Here is a 23,106-nt window from a genome sequence, read left to right on the forward strand (position 1 = left end):
AATATATTATCAGTTAGGTCAATTTGAAAGAAAGATGATACAAATAACTTTAGGAAAATATTTAATTGATAATGATGATAGAAATTTAATGTTATCCTAATATTTTAAAAATTGAAACTAAAAAAGAATGTTTCATGGTTGATGTTGGGTCAGAAGTACTCATTTGGGAGGGGTAGCCATGGTGGTATAGCTTGGGAAGATAAAGAAGATGGATATAACTGTAAATTCAAATATATATATATTTTTTAAAAGTCAATAGCACGTGTTAAATTATTATTGGTGCGTCGCTATATTTACTGGAAAAAAAATGGTCAAACACCGAATAAGTGTGTCTTAGATACATTTTAGAAATGTTAGGTGCGTAAAATGTTTCTAATGAAAGAAAGGTGCATAACAAGGATTTTAATACAAGTTTGACAGGTAAACTATGTATTTTGTCAATAATTTATTAATCATTGATATTTGACTATATTATTTAGATAACTTTTACCGGCAACATCACCGTCCAGTAAAAGAAGTAATCTATTCTCTACAAATATAAAACAAAGCCAAAAGTGTTCCAATGTGCAAAGTTGGAGGGTCTTTTGCTAATAAACGTAAAATAAACGAAGATTAAAAACATACTCTAATAGTAGTAGTATCTATACGCTATTTTAAAAAAAAAGAAGATGCCATGTCACATTTAAAAATATAACCATTACATCCTAAATGGAAAACAAAATAGCAAGACGAGACTATATTGTATCATACACTAGTTTAGTACGGGAGGTTGTCTCAGTGGCGGACGCACGTCAATAATACTGTGTATATGTATAAATTAGGATTAAAACTGCGTAAATTTTGTATAAATATTTTATTTGAACTCACTTGACAACTACTATTTTACGACTAAAGTTATATACTTCTAAGATTGAACCCGCTTGCACAAAATTGTGGGTCCGCCAGGCTTTACGAGATCGGTTCGTCATTAGCCATTTCCACCTAAATCTCATTGAACTATCACTTTGTCCTTTCAGAAAATAAAATCATGCATTGGCCTTATTTTCTGTATGAGAATAACTTATGTATTTTGGAACAGGCCATGTTTTTGACTCTTGAAAAATTCTAATGATTCGACGATCGGATATCTTTTTAACATTTCACCATTTTAGTATTGTTATGAATTGAGCTAGATGGCAGACTTTGTATGTTCCATCTGCACTCAGCACGAAACAAACAAATTAGAGACCAATTTGGCTAAGATAGTAAGATGGCAGACTTTCTACCGTGCATCTGCATTTAGCATAAAACAAGCAAATCACAGACCATTTTGGCTAAGCAGAGCGAGAATTGGTAAAAAGCTCTTTGCTTCTAGGGAGGACATGAGGTGTAGCAGTTTGTGTGGCTATAATAATCTCATTAAGGGTGAATGAGAAACTTATAGTTAAATTATTTTGAAATATAAAAAGTATTATCTTTTTGAGCAAATTAAAAAAGAAAGTACATATCACATGTATTAGGAGATAAGGAATACTATATATTTTCATTTAATTTTGTAATTGTGTGTAAAAGACAAAGTTGAGTATTGCTCCAGTCCAAGGAGTCAATGGATATGTAATTACCCTGAAAAGGGAACAGGTCGTACACTTTCCTGATAGCTCAGAATGTATATGACGCTATCAATGATATTCGCATCCTCCAAAATCCACATCTATTTAATGTCTCTCGACCACTCTTTTTATTTCTTTGTATAATAATTGTACCCTTTTTCCCTCTAGTAAATTTCATCTTAATTTCAAGGGCACATATAACGCACAAATATCCAATCCAGGATCCAGCTATGCATATCGTTGAACTCAATAATCAACAAAGAATTATTTACCATTATGCGTATCTTTTCTAAGAAATAAGTCGTTCTTGGAACGCAATTATCAACTAGCTGGAATTATTACGACTATACTGATCTTTTCTAAGAAATAGGCCAACGACTTTAAGTTGTTTATTAATTATGCTTTCGCCACTCTTTCCCTTTATTACGCTGACTCCCTCTCACTACTTGAGAGGTTATGGTTTCATTTTTGGTGAGATGATTACTTATCATGGAAAATAGGAAATCAAGTAATTTTATCATGGAAAAATATCAAATGATGCACGTCTGCCAGACTGCTGCCACTCAGTCCATTTTAAAACGTCGTTTTAGCTAAATTAATTTGCTCTAGAATAAATGTAAATTTACAAAACTAAGAACTCATTATTATTGTTTTTTTTTCAAAATTGCACTTGCTTCAGCAAATGATCTATACAATTTTCGAAATGTCTCTCAACAGTTATTACTCATTTTTAGAAGATACGGAGTACAAATTATAAACTAACTAATATTCCCTCCGGTCCAATTTAAGTGATTTTTTGGCTCTTTTCGTACATATTAAGAAATTCAACTTTTAGCATTAATTAACAATGAAATTGATCATATTAACCTAAATTTGCTTATTGAAAATATAACAAACTACCCTAGGGTCTTTAATCCAAGGGCAACTTTGGAAGAAGAAGTTAATTCATTCTTGATATCTTAAAAAATCAAATATTATGGACCACAAAAAAAGGCTAAAAAATTATTTTAAATGGATCGAAGGGAGTATATTATAAGTGTGCCCCATATTAATAATGGAGGAAAGGGTGTAATACTTTATCGTGCAATGGAAGGATGTGAAAAAACTCTTAGGGTCATAAATGATTGATAGTAGCTCAAAAGTTTGGAAGATGACACTGAAAACACAAAAAATATTGACCAAACACCCTTGTACAAGCATATATCGGTGAACAGTTATACTGTAAATAGAATTCGAGGACTCCCTTGCCTAAGAAGAACAAACGAGAAGAAAAACAAAATGGCGTCACTTCCATGCATGTTTTTCTTTACAATTTCATTTTCTCTTGTTTTTGTCTTTTTGCTACAACTAGACAATCAGTTGAAATTTTGAGCATAGAGATTAATGTGAAGTTTCATGAATCCAACAAGTGAGTAACCAAACTAAATAAATGTGTAGACGAAAAGCAAGAACATCTAACAACTCCAATTCTAATAATAGTACCTCACTATTTGTGACAGCTTCTTTTTACGTAAACTAGTTAAAGCTTCAATCAGTGTAAAATGATGGAAGTTTGGAAATAAAATTGAGTTAGTCAAAGAATATAGAGCAGGGACTGTGTTAAATATTTCAGCCAAATAGGTTACTAGGGGGAATTAAATGGAGTAATACAGAAGATCAAACATAAGGGTTGTGCTGAAATGAACAGAACCCCGGCATCTAGAGAGATTATGAATTCCAATTCAAGAATAAAAAAAATTATTGTAAAAGGTGGCCTTATTTTTAGTCTTTTTATTTGTGAGCCTTGTTGGCATATTTGGAACCTTTTATTTAAGGCTTTGTTGGCCAAATAAATGGCCTTGTATTTTGAGAGGATGTGGCCAATTGTTGGCCAAGTATTTCTTTCTTCTCTTCCTATACAATGAGGACTCTCTACTCATTTGGAAACACACCAACAAGACTTGAGTTTTCATTCCTTGTTTCTTCCTTTTTCCCTTTATTAAGAGTGTTTTGTATGAGAGTTAAGTGTTGGGAAGCATTTGTGTGAACCCTTTCTTTAGAGTGATCTTGTGAGGTTATTTCCTTAGGGTATTTGGGATTAATTAGAGTATTTACTCTAATTTTGTACTCTCTTTTATACTCTTATTGTTATAGTAAAATTGCTCATCTCTGCTTGTGGACGTAGGTCACTTTGACCGAACAACATTAAATTTGTGTCTTCTTTATCTACTTTAATTATCGTTGTTATCAACTTCCATTGTCTTTGTTATTGCCATTATACCGTTATTTGGCTAAATTCCACACTATCCGGGTTCCCGATCCTAACAAACTGGTATCAGAGCCGAATCTAATCGGGTTAGTTTCAATAGCCAAAATGACTCTAACAAAAACCTATGTTGAGAAATTTGACCGAAGTGCAAACTTCGAAATGTGGCAATTAAAGATGGAAGCTATCCTAATTCAGGATGGCTTAGACTTGGCGTTGCAAGGAAAGGAGAAGAAGTCGGATAAAATGACAGACGAGGAGTTTGTCATCATAGACAAAAAGGCAAAAGCAGGTATCATTTTAAATCTCTCAAATGAGGTTTTACGTGAAATTTTTGTAGAAACCACAGCTAAAGGCATGTGAAAAAAATTGAAAACCTTATATATGAAGAGGACGGTAAAAAATAGACTTTACCTGAAGCAGAAGCTTTATACAATTCGTATGGGTGAAGGTACCTCTATTCTCTCTCATCTTGACTCCTTTGATTCCATTCTTATGGATTTGAGTAATATAGATGCTGAAATTAAAGATGAGGATCAAGCCGTGTTACTACTTTGTTCTCTACCCCCATCTTTTAAGCATATAAGAGATACTATGCTTTATGCAAAGGATAATATCTCTTATAAGGATATTAAATCTATCTTAAAATCAAAAGAACAAATAGATAGTGATATTACTGGGGAAGCTAGTGGAACTCAAGCGGAAGTTGGCTTGTTTGTTAGGGGCAAATCCGACTCCATATCCAGATACAATAATTTAGAGTGTCGCTATTGTCATAAGAAATGTCACAATATCTCTGAATGCTATAAACAGAAAAATAAAGAAAAGCATAAAGAAAGAAAAAATGAGCACAAAAATACTGACATCGCCGAAGCTAGTGTAGCAACTGATGAGATTGAGGGAACTATATTTTTAGCAACTGAAACTAGTTTCAAATTAGACAATGAGTGAATTTTAGATTCCAGTTGTTCATATCATATATGTCCTAGCAGGGACTTGTTTTCTACATATGATTCAGTTGCAGTTAGAGTTGTCCAACTGGGTAACAATGTTACTTGTAACGTTATTGGCAAAGGTACAATTCAGTTTAGAATACACGATGATGTGGTGAGAACTCTCACTGATGTTAGATATGTTCTTCAGTTGAAGAAAAATCTCATATCTTTGGGCAATTTAGAATCCCTTGGGTGCAAATTCACTAGTAAAGGTGGAGTTTTAAAAGTTTTTCAAAATGCTCTTGTGATCATGAAAGCACACAGATCTGGTTCGTTGTATACTTTATTGGGCTCCACTGTTATAGGCCATACTGCAGTTTCGGTATCAGACAACTTGTCTGATTTTGATGGCATTAAATTTTGAAATATGCCCATTGGGGCTTTTGCGAAGAAGGTGAAACAAATTTACTATATCAGCCAAAATTAGGCTAAGGTGGAGATTTGTAAAAAGTGACCTTATTTTTAGTCTTTTTATTTGTGAGCCTTGTTGGCACATTTGGAGCCTTTTATTTAAGGCCTTGTTGGCCAAATAAATGGCCTTGTATTTTGAGAGGATGTGGCCAATTGTTGGCCAAGCATTTCTTTTTTCTCTTCCTATATAATGAGGACTCTCTACTCATTTGGAAATACACCAACAATACTTCTGTATTTCTTGTTTATTCCTTTCTTCCTTTATTAAGAATGTTTCGTATGAGAGTTAAGTGTTGGGAAGTACTTGTGTGAACTCTTTCTTTGGAGTGATCTTGTGAGGTTATTCCCTTAGGGTATTTGGGATTAATTAGAGTATTTACTCTAATTTTGTACTCTTATTATTATAGTGAAACTTCTTCTCTCCGCTTGTGGACGTAGGTCATTTTGACCGAACCACATTAAATTTGTGTCTTCTTTATCTACTTTAATTGCCGTTGTTATCAACTTTCATTGTCTTTGTTATTGTCATTATACCGTTATTTAACTAAATTATGCACTACCTGGATTTCCGATCCTAACAATTATAATAGGAAGCGATTTTTTCGGTCCTAAGTGATAGCGCTATTTCGAATTAGACGGGGCGCCGATATAGATATTGAAACCAAAACAAGAAGATCCAATGAAATGACCACAAAGATCCTTTGCATTTATTCCCCTCAACATCATAGCCACCCACCCAACTTTTGAATTTATCTTGTCCTTGGGGTTAGTTACCCATTGAATTTTCTTGCAACTAAAAAAGTAAATATTGCATCATTTTCACACTACTTTTGTTTACAAAACAACATTGAGAAAGACCAACCTAGACAACCTTAACTTTCTCATCGGAGAGGTTAATCCTGAAATGTCAACGATGATCATCCAGAGAATCAAAGAGCGTTTTTTAGTTGATCAATGCCTGCCTTCCATCTACAGTATTTACTAAAAGCTAGTATACTTGTTTTTTACTGGTGAGGTGTAGCTTATACAGCAAGGTCAAATTCTCAATATTTATGAGTGTTAACATTTTCTTTCGGTTTTGTACTTGCCCCCTTTTTTTTTTAAAAAAAAAAAGTTACTCTGGGTTGTATTATGATTGAGTCATTTATCATCCAATTTACAATATTTCAATTGAATTCAAGTAGTCATTCTTTCCGAAAATCAGCTAATTTTGAATTTTACTAGGAAAAAAAGAACTCTTTTATCTAGATTACTCTGACAATAATTCACATTAAAAATAGAATACGAAGAAAAACCACTACATTACATTTAAATGGAACTAAGTATAATATTATACATCTAATAGTTTACTACTACTACTACTACTACAAAAAAAAAAGAATGTCAATGATCAAGTCTCGAATTTTGATCACAGCGCATATGTGTTATAAATAGAAAAAAAGGAAAATACACCAAGATTCACCTTACACTAGTGTGAAAGTAGTCGAGTTTGGGTTCTCATAAAACGAAGAAGGCACACTTGGGGAAGAGAAACAGGCTGCGGCTGAAAAACCATTTACTAAAATATTTCTAGATTTTGTCACGGTTCTGTTCTAGGGAAGAAGAAAAGAAACAAACAAAAGAAAGAAGACAGCCTATAGCCTATTGATTTTTGAAGATTTACATGAATATGGGGGAGGGTTTCTACAACCAAATACTAACCATCTGGTGCCAGAAGTATGCATTTACTCCATTTTAACATAGTAAAATTTTGCAACTGACACACTATGATATTATCGTAGTTCTTTAATAATAATGTCGCCCAACCCCAACTCTGTTTGGAATTGCAGCGTAATAGTTACTTGTGGTACTATAATACTATTAGAACTATTTAACCAATCGGTAGGCGTCAAGAATTAAACCATCAATAAGCTTTTAATTAAGTTTCTATATCAAATGACAATTGAAGGTGAATGCATCATACGTACAAGGTTAATAATGCAATTTTTGCTGTTTAGTTAAAAAAGGAAATTTTGTGTTTTCATCCTAACTTATGCATACGCATATTTCATAAGTCATAAACTTTAAATAAAGACCTAATACTACCCTAAAAACTACGTTAAGAAAGGTAAGCACAAAATAGGCACATGCAACCCCCATTACTCTGTTACCTAAAATACGTCCAAGTTAAACTAATAGAAGAATAAAGTTGCTCCATTACAGTGACAACTTAATAAAAAAAAATCGCCACAAAATTGGAATGCTACAAATCATAGTGAAAGCTGTAAACATTGCCATAAAATTGGAATGATACACAACGAATTAGCAGGGCCCAAGCATTACTAAGAAAAACTAATCATTGAATTAAATCGACAAAACAAGCATCAAACACGAGCAATAGCAAGTACATGTAACCAAAAGTTAGGTATAATTGTTGCACTAAATTCGGAATATGGATACTAAATTCCTGTATTAATTTGTTTCTCTATGTGAGATAGAAATATAGCTTCCATGATTAACCCTGATGTCAGATAAGGGAGAGAAAGAAGCCATTCTACAAAATTGGGAGGTAGAATTTTTCTTCCTAAATTGCCCTTAAAGTTATATTACCCTTTTTGAATTTCCAATTATAGTTCTTAATTCTACCTCCCAGCTTCCATAATCTCTCCCAATTAAACACAATTAGTAAAGCGGAGACCGCTGAGGCGTACCCTTCCTCCGGTTCATCATAGAAACCGACATCTCCGAACCCGGTCCACAAGCAGGCTGAAACGCGGACCGGAAAGACGATAGGGTGCTGCGTTTCTTCCTTACAACCTCTGTTGTCGCCGTACATAGGACAGCTCCACCGCTGCAACTCGAACCTGAATCAACTGGTTCAAGAATGGTGTCAGGGGTCATTTGACCATCGTCCAAACCCGGTTCAGACAGGGTCATGTAATCACACTTGTAGATATACTTGGAAAGTTTGCCCTCAGTTTTCAGTATGTGTTCAACCTGTAACAAAACCAAGCCATATCCATGTTAATACATAAGAAACGGGTCGGTAACAAAATTCAAAATAATTAACATAAAAATTGTGGGTTTACAATTTTGGTAATTTAAAAATTAAAAAACAGACCTTGCAGGAGATGGAACAAAAGAGATATGGGTCCTGAAGTCCTCTTTCACATATGATGCAGGTGTTACTTGAGCCTCTACAAGGCCTTGTTTTTGGCCTATGGTTTAAAAATACCACTTTTGCACTATTTGAAGTGTAAGACTGCAGACCAAAAAAGAGGGAACATAGTAAAATCAAAGAAAGAAGAAGAAAATCAAAAGGTGACAAATTTGGGTCAAATACTCACTTGAACAAAAGCACAGTCCAACAATTTCTCAGCATCACAAAGCCTAATAACATCATGATACACATACCTCCTAATCTGCAGTACCCAAAAAAAACATCATTTTTAAAAGCACGTACATAATTCAACATGTTTTATGAAAACTGAGATAATTTTGTAAGAAAAAAATGGACCTGCAAAAGGCGGTGAGAACGGTGAGGGGTCAAACAGTGAGGGCAAATACACTCACAACAGTCCAAACAGAAGACATTCTTTTCATTCTTCTTAGCATCTTCGTGAATTATGCAAGCGTTGAAGAATTTCTCTGTTAACAGTGCAATAAGCCACTGAGGAAGTTGTGTATATTCCAACTGCACATTAAGATACCCAAAAAAAGAAAAAAAACATAAGAATATGTATTCAGTTGGCGCAATTGAACTAGAGAATAAATCAAAGAAAGAGACCCCACCATGTTCATATGATGAATATTCCACTGTAAAGTTTTTGAGTTTTTGCTTCGATATATATGGTTTTTATGAGAAAACTTTTCAAGAAAATAGTATGGGGGTATTGGGTTTTGGTAGAAAGAGAACAAAAGGTAAGGGGGCTGAGGGGACAGAGGGAAAAAAGGAGGACGGCGCCTGCAAAACTAAGACTGGGGTATTACTGTTACCAATGAAATGAAAGAAGAAGAGTAGTGGTATGTGTATATATGCATAATATTGCTAATGGTGCAATAGTGAATTAGCTACAATTCTGTGTACTTGTACTATTTTGTGCAGTACTATTCTTTTTCTTTGCTAACTTTCTTTACCAAAACTTGGGATTTTGATTTGGAACTAATACTAATTTTGCGTAAAATCTTCAACTGATAAGAGACAGCCCTAAGTCAAATTTAAAAAACTTTGTCTCTTCTCAAAGGAAAAAAAAAACAAAAGGAGGTGAAGAACTGAACAGCTCAAAAACTTCTGGTTTGTTTTGTATACAATAATTAGCACTATTTACAAGTAAAACAGCTCGTATCCCAAAGGACCCTATAAGAAATGACCATTTGGTGGTTTATGTATGGTACGTTTCTTTGGCTAAGCACTAAGCAGAAGCAGTCCCTTCATCTTCTCTCTCTCTCTCCTTCTCAGCTAAATGACAAGACCAAAGATGGTGACTTTCTCACCTCTCGGTAAAAAACGATAAAAATTGACAGACTGAGGTTAAAGGAAAATAGGAAGTCACCATTTTCTTTTTGGTGACAATTGTAGGTAAGCATGATCTTTTTGGGATATGATCAATTTCGAGCAGGAGTGTAAAACGGGCGGGGCGGGTTGGATATGGTTCGGGTCGAAAACGGATAAAGAAAAAATGGATAAATTATTCGATCATATTCATATTTAATACGGATAAAAAATGGGTTAATCGACGGATATTATCCATGACTTATTGAATATGAACACTTTTAGGAGAATTCCTAGTGTCCCAAACTTGAGGAACCCTAATTTGAGGCTTTACAAATGTAAAAGTTAAACCCATTAGTTATCCATTTTCTAAATGGATAATATGGTTCTTATCCATATTTGACCCGTTTTTAAAAAGTTCATTATTTAACCTATTTTTTAGTGAATAATATGGGTGGTTGACTGTGTTCTTTTAACCATTTTAGCACCCCTAATTTAGAGCTATGTTTATCACATAGACAGACTATACGTAGCCTATTATTATCCTATTAAAAAAATCCCCAGTTATTATTTCCTAAAGGTTGGAAGTAAAAAGAAGAAAATATAGATAGACTAGTACGTAGTAGAAAAGAAGGCGTGAATTGTGTGGAAATTGAAACGCATTGCACCAGAAAATAAATTGGAAACCAATTTGCAAAGCGGAATTTCCAAGGAAGTAAAAAAGAATACCAGAAGTCACAACTTCTATTGTATATCAAGATTTTGTGAATCACTTATAGATATTGTATGTATGTACATAATATTTTGATCATTTTACTAGAAAAAGAAAAATCGTGATTATAATTATAAAAATTGATAAAGAAGTCAAAGTAGCTTTATATATGAAGAAGGGCAGGGACAGAGAGAAAAGCCAGCTCACTTTTCCCAATTATAGCTTTCTGAAATGCTCGCATGAACTCCAAAGCCAGCATTGGAACTATGCCCTATTTACTATACTAGTCATTTTAACACACAGCTCAGAACTGTATTATTATACTCCATATCTTTACTGCTTACATATAGAGACGAATTTCATAAATGTAGAGATTGTATTTTTGACTCAATTGTCAATGGTTGTCTTTCAAGTTTGATGACTAGCAGAGTTTCTCCTTTAAAAGGGAACAAATAGAAAAAGAAAAAGAAAGGGAAAGAAAAAAAGTGCTCTTTTGGACAAACTTCTTAAATCAGATGTGTTTTTTTAAATTACTTTGATGACAAATAATTTGTATCTAACTAATTAATTTAAAAAGCATTTTAGCGTAGAAAATAATATTTGGCCATATTTTTAAAAAATAATTCTAAATTTATTTTTTGCAAAAACAATTTCTAGAAAAGTACTTAAGGGAAGAAATTATATTTTTCTGCTTTTTAAAAAACTGTTTCTTCGTTTACTCAAAAGTATTTTTATTCCTTCTAAAAACTTGGTCAAACACTTTAATTTAGAATAATGTAGGGTGAGATGAATAAGCCTGCAATCTCAGCCTGTGGGCTACATAGATAACTGATGAAATTAGAGCTGGTTTAAGCCTGCAATCTGATAGCCTATACTGGAAATTTCAATGGTGGTGTACCAATTCACTAATTCAACATTAAGATTTATAGTTGGGAAAACTATATTATATAACCGTTCCATAATGTAATATCCATAAAAAGTATGTATTTTTTGTATATTAATATATAATTTATATTTATACATAATTAGTGTAAATTTTTTGTATATTTAACTAACGAATATAATTATTTTTTGTTGATCGGCCAAATATGTAACTTGTCCTTTATAGTTTAGTGATATAGGTGAAATTCTCGTATAGTCTAGAATACGTATGAATTCAGTTTTCATTGTCTCTTTTCTCCTATATATATATATATATATTTTTTTTATTTTTTATTTTTAAAAAGTAAGAAGGTTCACACTCTTACGTGATCCTTAGTTGAAAATACAATTGACTTGTATAGTGCATTAGTGGCGTTGGACGAATATATTAAAGTAGTAGTTCAATATTTTAGTTACAATATGATTATTAGAAAAGTTTGACTGATATAGTACATTAGTAATATAAAAATAGAACAATAAAATAATACTCTATATCTTTTAATTTATGTGATAAAATTTGATTTGACACGATATTTAAGAAAGAAAACAAAACACCCTCCAATTTCGCGGCCTAAAATATGATATAATATTTGTGTGGCTATAAAAATGTTCTCGTTAAGGTAAAATAAAAAATTTATATTTAATTATTTCAAAATACAAAAATGAGTCATTCTTTTTGTAAAAGACTCTAAGGAAATAATGTCACATAAACTGAAATAGATAGAGCAGTTGAAAAGTATTAAATCTAAGTTTATATCGAATTGTTGAATTAATTTAAAAAATTGAATAAAATCTATATATATATAATTCAAGTCTATTCTATCGGTTACGTGGCACATCCCATTCGCAAGGACTTCTATTTATCTTTATTTACGTTTTATTTGCCATTTTTCTATAATTTTATACCATCAAACATCGCAATTCTCCGTTTCTAAAAGACACCGACTCAAAAAACTCGGTATTCAAAAATACCGCTTCATAAACACAACCACTTCTTAATTCTTTACTCTCTCGAATTTCTTTTTATCCTCAGCTAATTGGTTCTCCAATCTTTCTTCTCTATCTTTTTTTTGGCTATTGTTATTTGCTTCATCTTTGTCGATATTTTTTTCATCCTCTGCTAATTGGTTATACAATCTTTCTCTCTATTTCCTTTTTCTATTGTTTATCGTTCATTTGCTACATCTCTGTCGAATTTATCACTATCCTCTGCTAATTTCTAAATTCATTCCTCATTCACAGCGCAGTGAAGGACTACGGATCAAATGTAGTTACCTACTTAGTTATGGGAAAACAAAAGCAATAATGTGCTCGTAAAATGTGCTCGTAAAAATGTCATATGGATTGACCTTGCACCCAGATTCAGAAAATGTTGCTATTTAGGAGAGTTATGGTATATGGTACTTATAATTTTCTCCTGTCTCTTTTTTTGTGCAGGTTGAACAGAAACTTCTACAGGAAAAACAATGCAGTTATTTGCTTTTGTTCTTATCCAATATCTTTTAATTCAACGTACCAATATACTGTTGAACTTATTTTATTGCCTTTTATTGTGATGATACATCTTTACTTGCTCTATCAATTTTGGAAGAAAGTATACACAATTGTGATATGGTAAGTTCAATATTTTTTCTTAATAATAGGTAATTGAAACTCTTTGATGCTTTATGAGATTATTGACTGTGTGCAATCCATTCATCGCCAAGCTAAGGTAAATTACTTAGGCGGAATTTATTTTACAGTTCAGAAAAACTGATTTTGCAAGCTTAGAGTTCGAGTTTTCCGAAAAAAATGGTTGGTTTACGTTTGCTTTCTATTTCCTAATTTCAGTAACATAATAGGAAGTTCCTAAAACTGATCAGAACAAAAAGAGAAATTCATCAGTTCAAATAAAAGTTATCTTTACCAAAAATATATGTATAAAGCAATGATAAAAGGAAGAATGAAGGTGATTTTTGTGTTGGGAGATTCATACATCTGTATATATACATAATTCAAGGATAAATACATGTATGTGTGTGTTTGGTTTTGTTCCAATGAATTTCGAAAGTTTGTAAGATTAAGTGCTATCTGTTCTCTTAAAAATAGGCAAATTTTAGCAGTTACTATGCTTTTCATTAAGAGCTTAGAAGGATCTGGCTGCCTTCTAGAAATTAAAACACTGATGGCCTTTCCTTTCTTAATTTTACTGATAAATATTAGTGTTGTGCAATGATGAGTTTTGAGGTTCAATTGTACCTTAGTTTCCATGCAGTATTTAGGAACCATCGTGTTGTATTCATGTTCTTGTATTGACTCAGATACACTGAATTTATTTATATTATTTTTCAAATTTGGTTGACATAGCATGTTCTCTTTGGGTTGAATATAATATGAGAGATTAGTACATCTATGGAGAAATCCTCACCATTGCATAAGTACTAAGGTAAAGTGCGGTGTACTCATTACTTAATGTTATCTTTGACTTACAGCGGTGTTCTTATCATTTTATCACAATTGAGTCTTTGTGCTGTTTTGTGCGACTACATGTTGCCTACGCTCATATATATATATATATATATATATATATATATATATATATATATATATATATATATATATATATATATATATATATATATATATATATATGTGGAGCAGTTATGTTTAACGTTTCTAAGTTTGATCTGTTTAATATGTTCTTCTGCGGATATTTCTTATGGTTCTTGAGTTGCCTGATCTGATTTATGAGTTAATTTGATAATCCATTGCAGGTTTCTTCTGTGGTTGATCATAATACTTGATAAATGAAAAGATCTTAATACATCTTCGTTCTGATGCAACATGGAGGGTCCATTTACATCGTGCAAGCTTGAGCACACTTTATGTTGCCTAGCAATTTGTTAATTTATTGGTGACTTCTCTAAAGAATTTATCTTATGCACGTACAAAATATACGATCCCCGAACATCTATTTTTTTACTTTCTAATGTTTATGGCTACTATATATAATGCTTCCTGTTAATTTGATTCTATTGCACAACATCTTATCTGCAGAGATATCCTTAGGTGGTCGAAAACTTTAGTTAGCTAGGGTGGTCGGCATGTAAACTTTACCAGTGAGACAGGAGTTGCAGACCTGTTCTTGAGACTTGCTCATTCTCTTCAAGAGTATCCAACAAAGGGACAAGCCTTAGAATTCATGAAAGAAGACGAGCCTCCAATCTCAATGATAATTTACCTGTAAATTCAAGATTAGAAATTGTAAAAAGCAATTAAAGTCATGGAAGTTTTAAGCCTCATTTTTTGAAGGGTAATTTTTTCATTTCTATGTTTTTCTCATCTTCCTTCAAAGTCAGTATGCAGAGTCTCTCTAGATTATAGAACTCAAAAACTTAAGATGAGAGTCATCTTTGTTTTATTTATGTATATTAGGATATTTCTTTGTGCCATTACGTAATCATGGCTTTGCTAATTTATTCTGCAGTTAATTGATCTGATTGTAGCTATATCTACTTTGTGGTGTATTTTGGAGGATAATCAAATAAATAATTTAGCTTTTCTGTTTGATTTATTCTGTGCTGATTGAATTTTTGTTATGTCTGATCTATGGATATAGTGCTTTCTTTTTGTCTAGGGAGAAGAGATTGCGAGCAAGTGTTACGTCCTTGCATATTTTATTCCGTGCTGAATATAGTACTAGCCGATACTGAATATGATATTTTTTGCAGTATATTTTTACATTTGGTGAAATATCTTCTAAAAGAGATTAGTTATGGTAATAGTTACTACCTATAGTGATGGAAATATTGGCATAGTAACAAGCAAACTTTTTCGCGATTTGATATAGGACTGGAAAAACTATTAACAGCTACCATTTATAAAATGACTGATGCACCGCGTTTCTAAAAATTGACTAATGCATTGCGCGAAGCGTGAGCATATTACTAGTTATATATAAATGGTAGTAGTAATAAGTTTAAATGATACGTACATGTGCTGCACATATAAGTGAGTGTGTTCCTCTAAAATTCCATGTCACTTTTGGAAGAAGAAAAGTAGGATCTCCAATATCAGGTGCGGTTTTATTCCCCGTCTACTTGCTTCCCTTGATTTATTGATTCACTTTTGCTCTTTTTAAAAAACGATTAATATACTGTTTCTTCTACACAAAACTTATTAATTAAAAATGGTAACGTTTATTCTTAAAATCGGATAACAATTGAATTTGTTAGTGGTTATAAGGACAAGTGGATTAAATTGATACAAAACGATAAATTAGATTGCAATTAAAATAAATAGCGATAAAATAATTGCGAACCACATAAATTGGATGATTCCAATTCTGAGAATGTCAGTCACCCTTGAGTTGAATACACTTTTATTGACAGAAAAATATCAAAGAGTAGGAGCTTGGAGAATATGAGAGTGTTTGGCTAAGCTTATAAGTTGGTCAAACTAGCTTATAAGTTATTTTTGGCTTATTTACGCGTTTGGTAATATTAAAAGTGCTTATAAGCCAAAATAAGTCATAAGTCATAAGTTTGTCACCCCTAACTTATCAAATTTCTATTTATAAGCACTTTAGGGTTGACCAAATATTTTACTATTCTATCCCTAATATTATTTCATAATTCCTTAAATATGTTTATTAAAATAATATTAATCTCGACCCTCCTCTTAATATCATTATTTCACCTTTTTCACGTCTTTTCTCCAAATTGAGTAACCCTATGGCCATCATCAAGAAAACATATTTAAGTTTTGAAGCTTTTCTATGTCAAAAGCAAGTGAGAAAGCTGCTCGTTTATAAATCACTCTTAGTTCATCTTCTTTAATTTAAAATAAATTGCTTGCATTGTTTATTACATACCAAACTTTTCAACTCCTTTTTTTTTTTTTTTTTTTTTTGCTAATGATGGCAACTCGTGATTATATTGCTGTGAATATTTATGATAGTTGAGTATTTTAATTTAATTACAACACACAGGCTTTCATTAATTGCATATTTATTTTGTATAAATATTTTATGTACTTTTTAAGTATGTTTTATCACAAACATTAGTAAAAATATTAATTATTATAATAAAAATTATGATTGTTGTTTAACTTATCATAAAATAATTTATATTTATAAAAATAATCTTATCTTATTATTTTTTGTTAAAAGTATAATGAGACATAAATTATGTTATATTTAAATTAATTTTAATTTAATATCTCGCAAAAATTACGTTATTATTACGGTAAATAACTTTAAGGGCATTTAAGATATTTTAACAGAAAAAAATACTTATCAGCACTTTTTCCAAACACTTCAGCTGCTTATTATCAGTTTCAGCACTTTTATCCAAATACATAATTACTTATTCATTAAATTAGCTTCATCACTTAAAAGTGCTTTTAAGCACTTAATACTTATCAGCTACTTTTGATCAGCTAAGCCAAACGGGCTCTATATTGCTTATCAGTGTATGTTACCATGCTCTTCATGAATTGTCAAGTCCCCTTTATATATTAGTGGAGATCTACCTTTTAAGATATTATTTTATTATTCTATAAAAAGCAAAAAAGACAGTTGGTTCCCTTTTCCGTGATATCTGCCATAATGAATAGTTAATGGCAAGAATTACGGATCCCTGTCGGATAAGTTGGCAAAACTTTCTTCGAGGCCGTTGGAACAAAACCTATTATGCCTTCGGTAAACTCTAGGACATATCTGATGGTTTCTCAATGGCTAGTTTTGATGATGCTTTGGGTCCGATCTTGAATATTATATTCCGCTCTCGGCTGATCATGTTGGATGTCATCGAACCTCGGACTTCGATTTTTACCCTGTTACATATGTACTGACCTTGGCCCTCCGTTTCTCAAGCTCGATTGAACATCAAGCTCGATTTTATCCGTACACAGATAGTTCCCTCGTTTTTTGGAGAGTAGATGATGAGAAACGATATGAGTCTTAGATTCTCACTTCAGTATATCATGATGCAAGTGACAAAAATATGAAGTCAAAATCCCCTTATTTTTCGCAGGCCAAATGATGGGAAACGATTCGAGCTTTAGATTCTTAAAAACATGACGATGAATTCATTACGTAAGTGATAAAAATAGTGGAAACATCCCATCGGTCCAGTCTTCGAAGCATTAAATGTGTGTCAGTCAATGGTCGGACATCTTGGGATATGAACTGACGTGATGTGAACCGCCGTTTGGGAACACTATAAATACCCTTCAACCCATTCATTAGAACCTTTTCTATTTCAACTCTTGATCTTGCATTTTAAGAGAATTTCATCATCCTCACCTTCTGGTTTTCTGGTTTTAAGCTTAAGAACTTCCTTCCTTATGAGTTTTTTAAAATTTCTTCGTAAGTTACCTGCTAGTTATAACTCCTCCTTTAGTAACATCTTCTTCTCTCCTCTATTTAGAATAAATGGCAAAGACTTCAAAATTTGTTCCTAAAAAAGAAACCCTTTCTTTCTCGAAGCCATCGGAAAATATTTTATCTGCTGCTACTGAGGAACCAACACCGGAACACCCTCTAAAGTCGTTTATCCCTGGGGTGCCCAACCGGGGCTGACTTCAAGATCAATCAAACCCCCTTCGTACCTGGTCGGTGCGAGCCGGTCTCGAGGTACATATGTACTATTACAGCTGACATCCTCTATAAGGTCAAAAAGACTGCAATTGGGAAGATAAACTCGTAGTGGTCCCTACCCCCGAGGAATCGATCACCACCTACGTGGAGGGTTTTTAAAGTGTTTATACTTACCCTTTCACGCTAGGTCCTTTAGACCCTGTTATCGTAGCTTTTTGCAAAAGGTATGAGGTGACGCTCGGGCAGATCCATCCTTTGTTTTGGAGGAGAGGTGACGCTCGGGCAGATCCATCCTTTATTTTGGAGGATCATTATTCTACTTGGTTTCTTTTTGAGCAAGCTCGAGGGGTGTCCATTTACCCTCGACCACCTCATGCGCATGTATAGCCATCGACTTTACCGAGGGGTATTATTCAAGCTCGCACGTCGAGCCACTAAAGCCTTATTCTCGAGCATCGAGAAGGATCAGGACTGTGGCTGGTTGGGCTAATTTGTTCGAGTGAGAACCTCAGACTTAATCTCGGTTGTGGATATGCCATTTCCTGAGAAATGGAATATGAAACGTAAGTGTAATTTCGCCTTCAAGATTTTTTTTATTTCTTTTCTTTTCCCTCCCTTCTTATTGATGTTATATGATGATGCAGTCGTTGCCCTGATGCCGGATGTCGTTCCTCGACTCAAGAAGTGGGTCAAGGGCATTGTGACACAGAGACGTTATTCCGAGCGCTTATGGCGTGAGCTCTCGAAGGGCCGATGGGACGCCCGTAACCATAGTGAGAATTTCTACTATAAGTTATATTTTATCTTACTTTCACATCATCGATCTCTAAATTGTTTTACTTACTTTTTTGCAGGTTTACCATAAGATGTTGAAATGAGGCCCCCGTCAGCCGATGAAGATATATACGCCGATCCCCTGCTACGAAGCAGGATAAAGAGAATAAAATGAAGAAGGCTCCGAGTTCCTCAATCCCTGAGAAGAAAAGGCCAAAGAAAAGATTGGCTCGTAAACCCAAGTGAAGCACCAGTTTTCGAGCATTGTCCCCGGATTCACTCCATCGACTAAGGGATGAATTCGAGGGGGAAGGTGAGGCTTTTGATCTTGTGGCCAGTATGTCGTCGCATCTCGAAGGGCAAGGGGCCTCCGAACCAGGGAGAGGCGAGGTCGAATTTCATCACGTCGGGGAGACCGAGGTGGAGGTAGGAGTTGAGGCTCCCCGAGATTCTGGCAAATCCCCACAGGAAGCACTCAACTTGATAGAGATTATCGACTTGCCCTCGTTCACAGAGTCGATGTTTAACGAGACACAGGTTGCAAAAGAACGCCCCCTCGAGGGGGTCCATAGATCGAACGATCCTTTCTGTGGTTTTTTCGACGGTGTGGATTCGACGGCTACTAAGGACGCCATTGGTTTTGGCAATTTAGAGATACCGAGGAAGAGCTCTCCCTTAGAAGTAAGCGGGCCTTCCTCCATCCCGAATTCGGTTGATCGATTCCTAGCCCCGAGTGCATATCCTGATCAGAAGCGCACCATTATTTTTTCACTTCCGAAGGATTCCTGAGTTCTCTCCGCCCCCGTAGGGGTTGCTAGCTATCTTCGGTGCTTAGTGACTGAGGATGATCAAGATAAGATGAACGAGGTGGATACACCCTGCCTTTTCAATGAAGCGCAAAAGGTGCTGAATCAGGTAGCTTCTCATTTTCCTAAGTGAATTTTTGATTTATACTTAGATTATTTCGCAGATGTTTTAGTGTTTCTGTCACGACCCAATTTCACCTATAGGTCGTGATGGCGCCCAACACTATAGCTAGGCAAGCCAACTAATAAGTCAATAGTACATTGGTTAAACTTTTATTCCAAGAAAATAATAAAATACCAACTTCTACCAATGTGTGTGCCAAGACCCGGTGTCACAAGTGCATGAGCATATAGTAGATTATACAAAACTCCAAATACTGTGTGAAATGAAATAGATTGAATATAAATATAAGAAAAGACACTGGTAGGTGCAGAACGGCTCAGAAAGGCAGCTCACCACTATGCCTCGGGATGATGTGGGTATGTGATGATAGGTCCTCCACTAGTACCTGTCTCAGATCCTGCACAAAAAGTGCAGCAAGTGTAGTGTGAGTGCATAAACAACGTGTACCCAGTAAGTATCAATCCTAATCTCGAAGTGGTAGAGACGAGATGACCGACTTTGACACTCACTATGGGTCAATAATAATAACTGAAATAAAAATAGGATATTTAAATCAGCATAAATAATCAAATTCCTTCAAATGTAATAATTCTCAATATATTAATTAAATTCCTTCAATTCAAATAATTTCCAATTTATCAATTAAATCTCATTTACACGAGTAATAATTAATTCCTTAACAAGCAAGAATAATAATTCATTAAATTCCAAAGATTTTTCAATTTACTAATTAACTTCACAAGCTGAAATAAATTATTAAAGCATCGTGTAATTATTATTATTATTATTATTAAGCACGATTTTTGCCGAGTACGTACGGCCCGATCCAGAGTGTCGTGTACACTGCCGAGGGACGTGCGACGTGATCCATAAATGCATCTATCCTACCGAGGCGTTCGACCCGCTCTACAAGAAAGGAGGATATTTTTTTATGTGTCCCCGGAAGGAGAGTATATTTATTATAAGATGAATTTGGGAGGAGAACAATTTATTTTAATAATTAATTAATTAAAACAAAAATTAAGCATATGAAAATTTCATATTTTTCTGCTTTTCATAACAATTCACAATATATACATCAATTATTTTAATTAATAAAGAATACAATTCATACAAATAATTCATGCTTTGAGTCTTAAACTACCCGGACTTTAGCATTTATAGTAGCTACGCACGGACTCTCGTCACCTCGTGCGTACGTAGCCCCCGCAATTAGTAACAATTATTCAATTTAATCCCTATGGGGTAATTTCCCCTCACAAGATTAGACAAGAGACTTACCTCGTCTTGCTCCAATTTAATCCACTATAAGGCCTTTTCCACGATTATCCAACTTCGTCTGGCTCGAATCTAGCCAAAATAATTCGATACAATCACTAAATATTATAGGAATCAATTCTATAAGAAAATACTACATTTTAAAGAAAAGATCCGAAATTAATTAAAAATTCGCCTGCGGGGCCCATATCTCGGAATCCGGTGAAAGTTATGAAATCTGATAACCCATTCAATTACGAGTCCAACTATACTAGTTTCACTCAAATCCGACTCCGAATCGATACCGAAATCTCAAAATTTCGTTTCTATGAGATTTTTAAACTTTTCCAAATCTCAAATCTCAAAACACTAATTAAATTGTTAAAAATAATGATACACTTGTATATGTAGACCAAATCCGAGTTAGAATAACTTACCCCAATATTTTTTCCTTGAAAATCTATCAAAAGTCGCATCTGCTCAAGCTCAAGTTCGCCAAAAATGGCAAATGGGACGAATGCCCTCTTTTTATAAAACTGCCCAGCAGCCTTCGGAATTGGTCCTCGAACTGGGCCTCGATCACGGCTTCGATCACAGGCTCGAGCCTGGACCTCGGTCATGGCCTCGATCAGGGCATCGAACATGTGCCTTCGATCAGGGCATCGAGGTTGTGCCTTCGATCAGGGCATCAAGCATGGGCCTTCGATCAGGGCATCGAGCATGGGCCTTCGATTAGGGCATCGAGGTTGGGCCTTTGATCAGGGCATCGAGCTTGGGTCTCGATCCTAGCCCTCGAGCCTTACCTTCGATCATGCCCTCGAGCCTTGCCTTCGATCATGGCCCTCGAGCTGGACCTTCGATCATGGCCCTCGAGCTGGACCTTCGATCATGGCCCTTGAGTTGGACTTTCGATCATGGCTTCGACACACTAGCTCGAGCCTGTACCTCATCAACCCTGGGCTCGATACCTGGGCTCCATATCTGGCTCGATATCTCGGCTCGATCACCGCCCAGAATGTCCAACAGAAGAGGAAATATTGCAGCAGTTTTTTAACTCAAATTTTTGATCCGTTAACCATCCGAAACTCACCCGAGGCCCTCGGGACCTCAACCAAATATACCAACAAGTCCCAAAATATCATACAAACTTAGTCAAACCTCTAAATCACATCAAACAACACTAAAACCATGAATCATACCCCAATTCAAGCTTAATGAAACTAAGAGTTGTCAACTTCTACATTCAATGTCGGAACCTATCAAATCAACTCCGATTGACCTCAAATTTTACACACAAGTCATAAATTACATAACGGAGCTATGAAAATTTTCGGAGCTGAATTTCGACTCCGGTATCAAAAAGTGAACTCATCGGTCAAACTTCCAAACTTAAATTCTTGTTTTTAGCCATTTCATGCCTAATTTAACTACGGACTTCCAAATAAAATTTCGAACACGCTCTTAAGTCCAAAATCACCATACGGAGCTGTTGGAATCATCAAAATTCAATTCCGAGGTCATTTTCTTAAAATGTTGACCGAAGTCAAACTTAGCACTTTAAGGCCAACTTAAGGAACCAAATGTTCCGGTTTCACCCCAAACACTTCCAAATCCCGAACCAACCATCCCCGCAAGTCATAAATAATTACAAGCACCTATGGAAAGTTTTATTTTTAGGGAATGGGGTTCTAAAAGTTAAAATGACCGATTGGGTCATTACATTCTCCACCTCTTAAACAAACGTTCGTCCTCGAACTGGTTTAGAATTGTACCTAAAGTGCTGAATAAATCTGGATATCTGCTCCACATATTTTCCTCGGCCTCCCAAGTCGCTTCCTCGACTGGTTGGCCCCTCCACTGGACTTTTACTGCAGAAATCCTCTTGGACCTCAACTAGCGAACCTGTTTATCAACAATGGCAATTGGCTCCTCTTCATAACCCAAGCTATTATCTAGTTCAGTTGTGCTGAAGTCTAACACATGTGATAGGTCGGCATGATACTTCCGGAGCATAGATACGTGAAAAACCGGATGAATTTCCGATAGGCTGGGAGGCAATGCAAGCTCATAAGCAACCTCCCCAACTCGTTTCAACACCTCAAATGGGCCTATAAACCTTGGGCTCAACTTGCCCTTCTTCCCGAATCTCAAAATTCCCTTCATCGGTGAAACCTTCAAGAGAACTTTTTCACCTACCATAAATGATATATCACGCGCTTTC

General features: G+C 34.6%; 1 protein-coding gene across 1 annotated transcript; it reads right to left on the reverse strand.

The window, feature by feature from the left end:
- Positions 1-7,492: 7,492 nt before the first annotated feature.
- On the reverse strand, positions 7,493-9,636 carry LOC107808601 (protein RGF1 INDUCIBLE TRANSCRIPTION FACTOR 1-like). The gene is made up of 5 exons (XM_016633121.2): positions 9,012-9,636; positions 8,737-8,913; positions 8,567-8,641; positions 8,341-8,481; positions 7,493-8,216 (listed from the first exon to the last, which is right to left on the reverse strand). Exons 1-5 carry the CDS (start codon positions 9,018-9,020, stop codon positions 7,902-7,904), a joined length of 717 nt encoding a protein of 238 aa, XP_016488607.1. The 5' UTR covers positions 9,021-9,636; the 3' UTR covers positions 7,493-7,901.
- Positions 9,637-23,106: the final 13,470 nt, after the last annotated feature.

Source organism: Nicotiana tabacum, chromosome 19 (genome assembly GCF_000715075.1).
Source record: "Nicotiana tabacum cultivar K326 chromosome 19, ASM71507v2, whole genome shotgun sequence".
Classification (NCBI taxonomy): Eukaryota; Viridiplantae; Streptophyta; class Magnoliopsida; order Solanales; family Solanaceae; genus Nicotiana; species Nicotiana tabacum.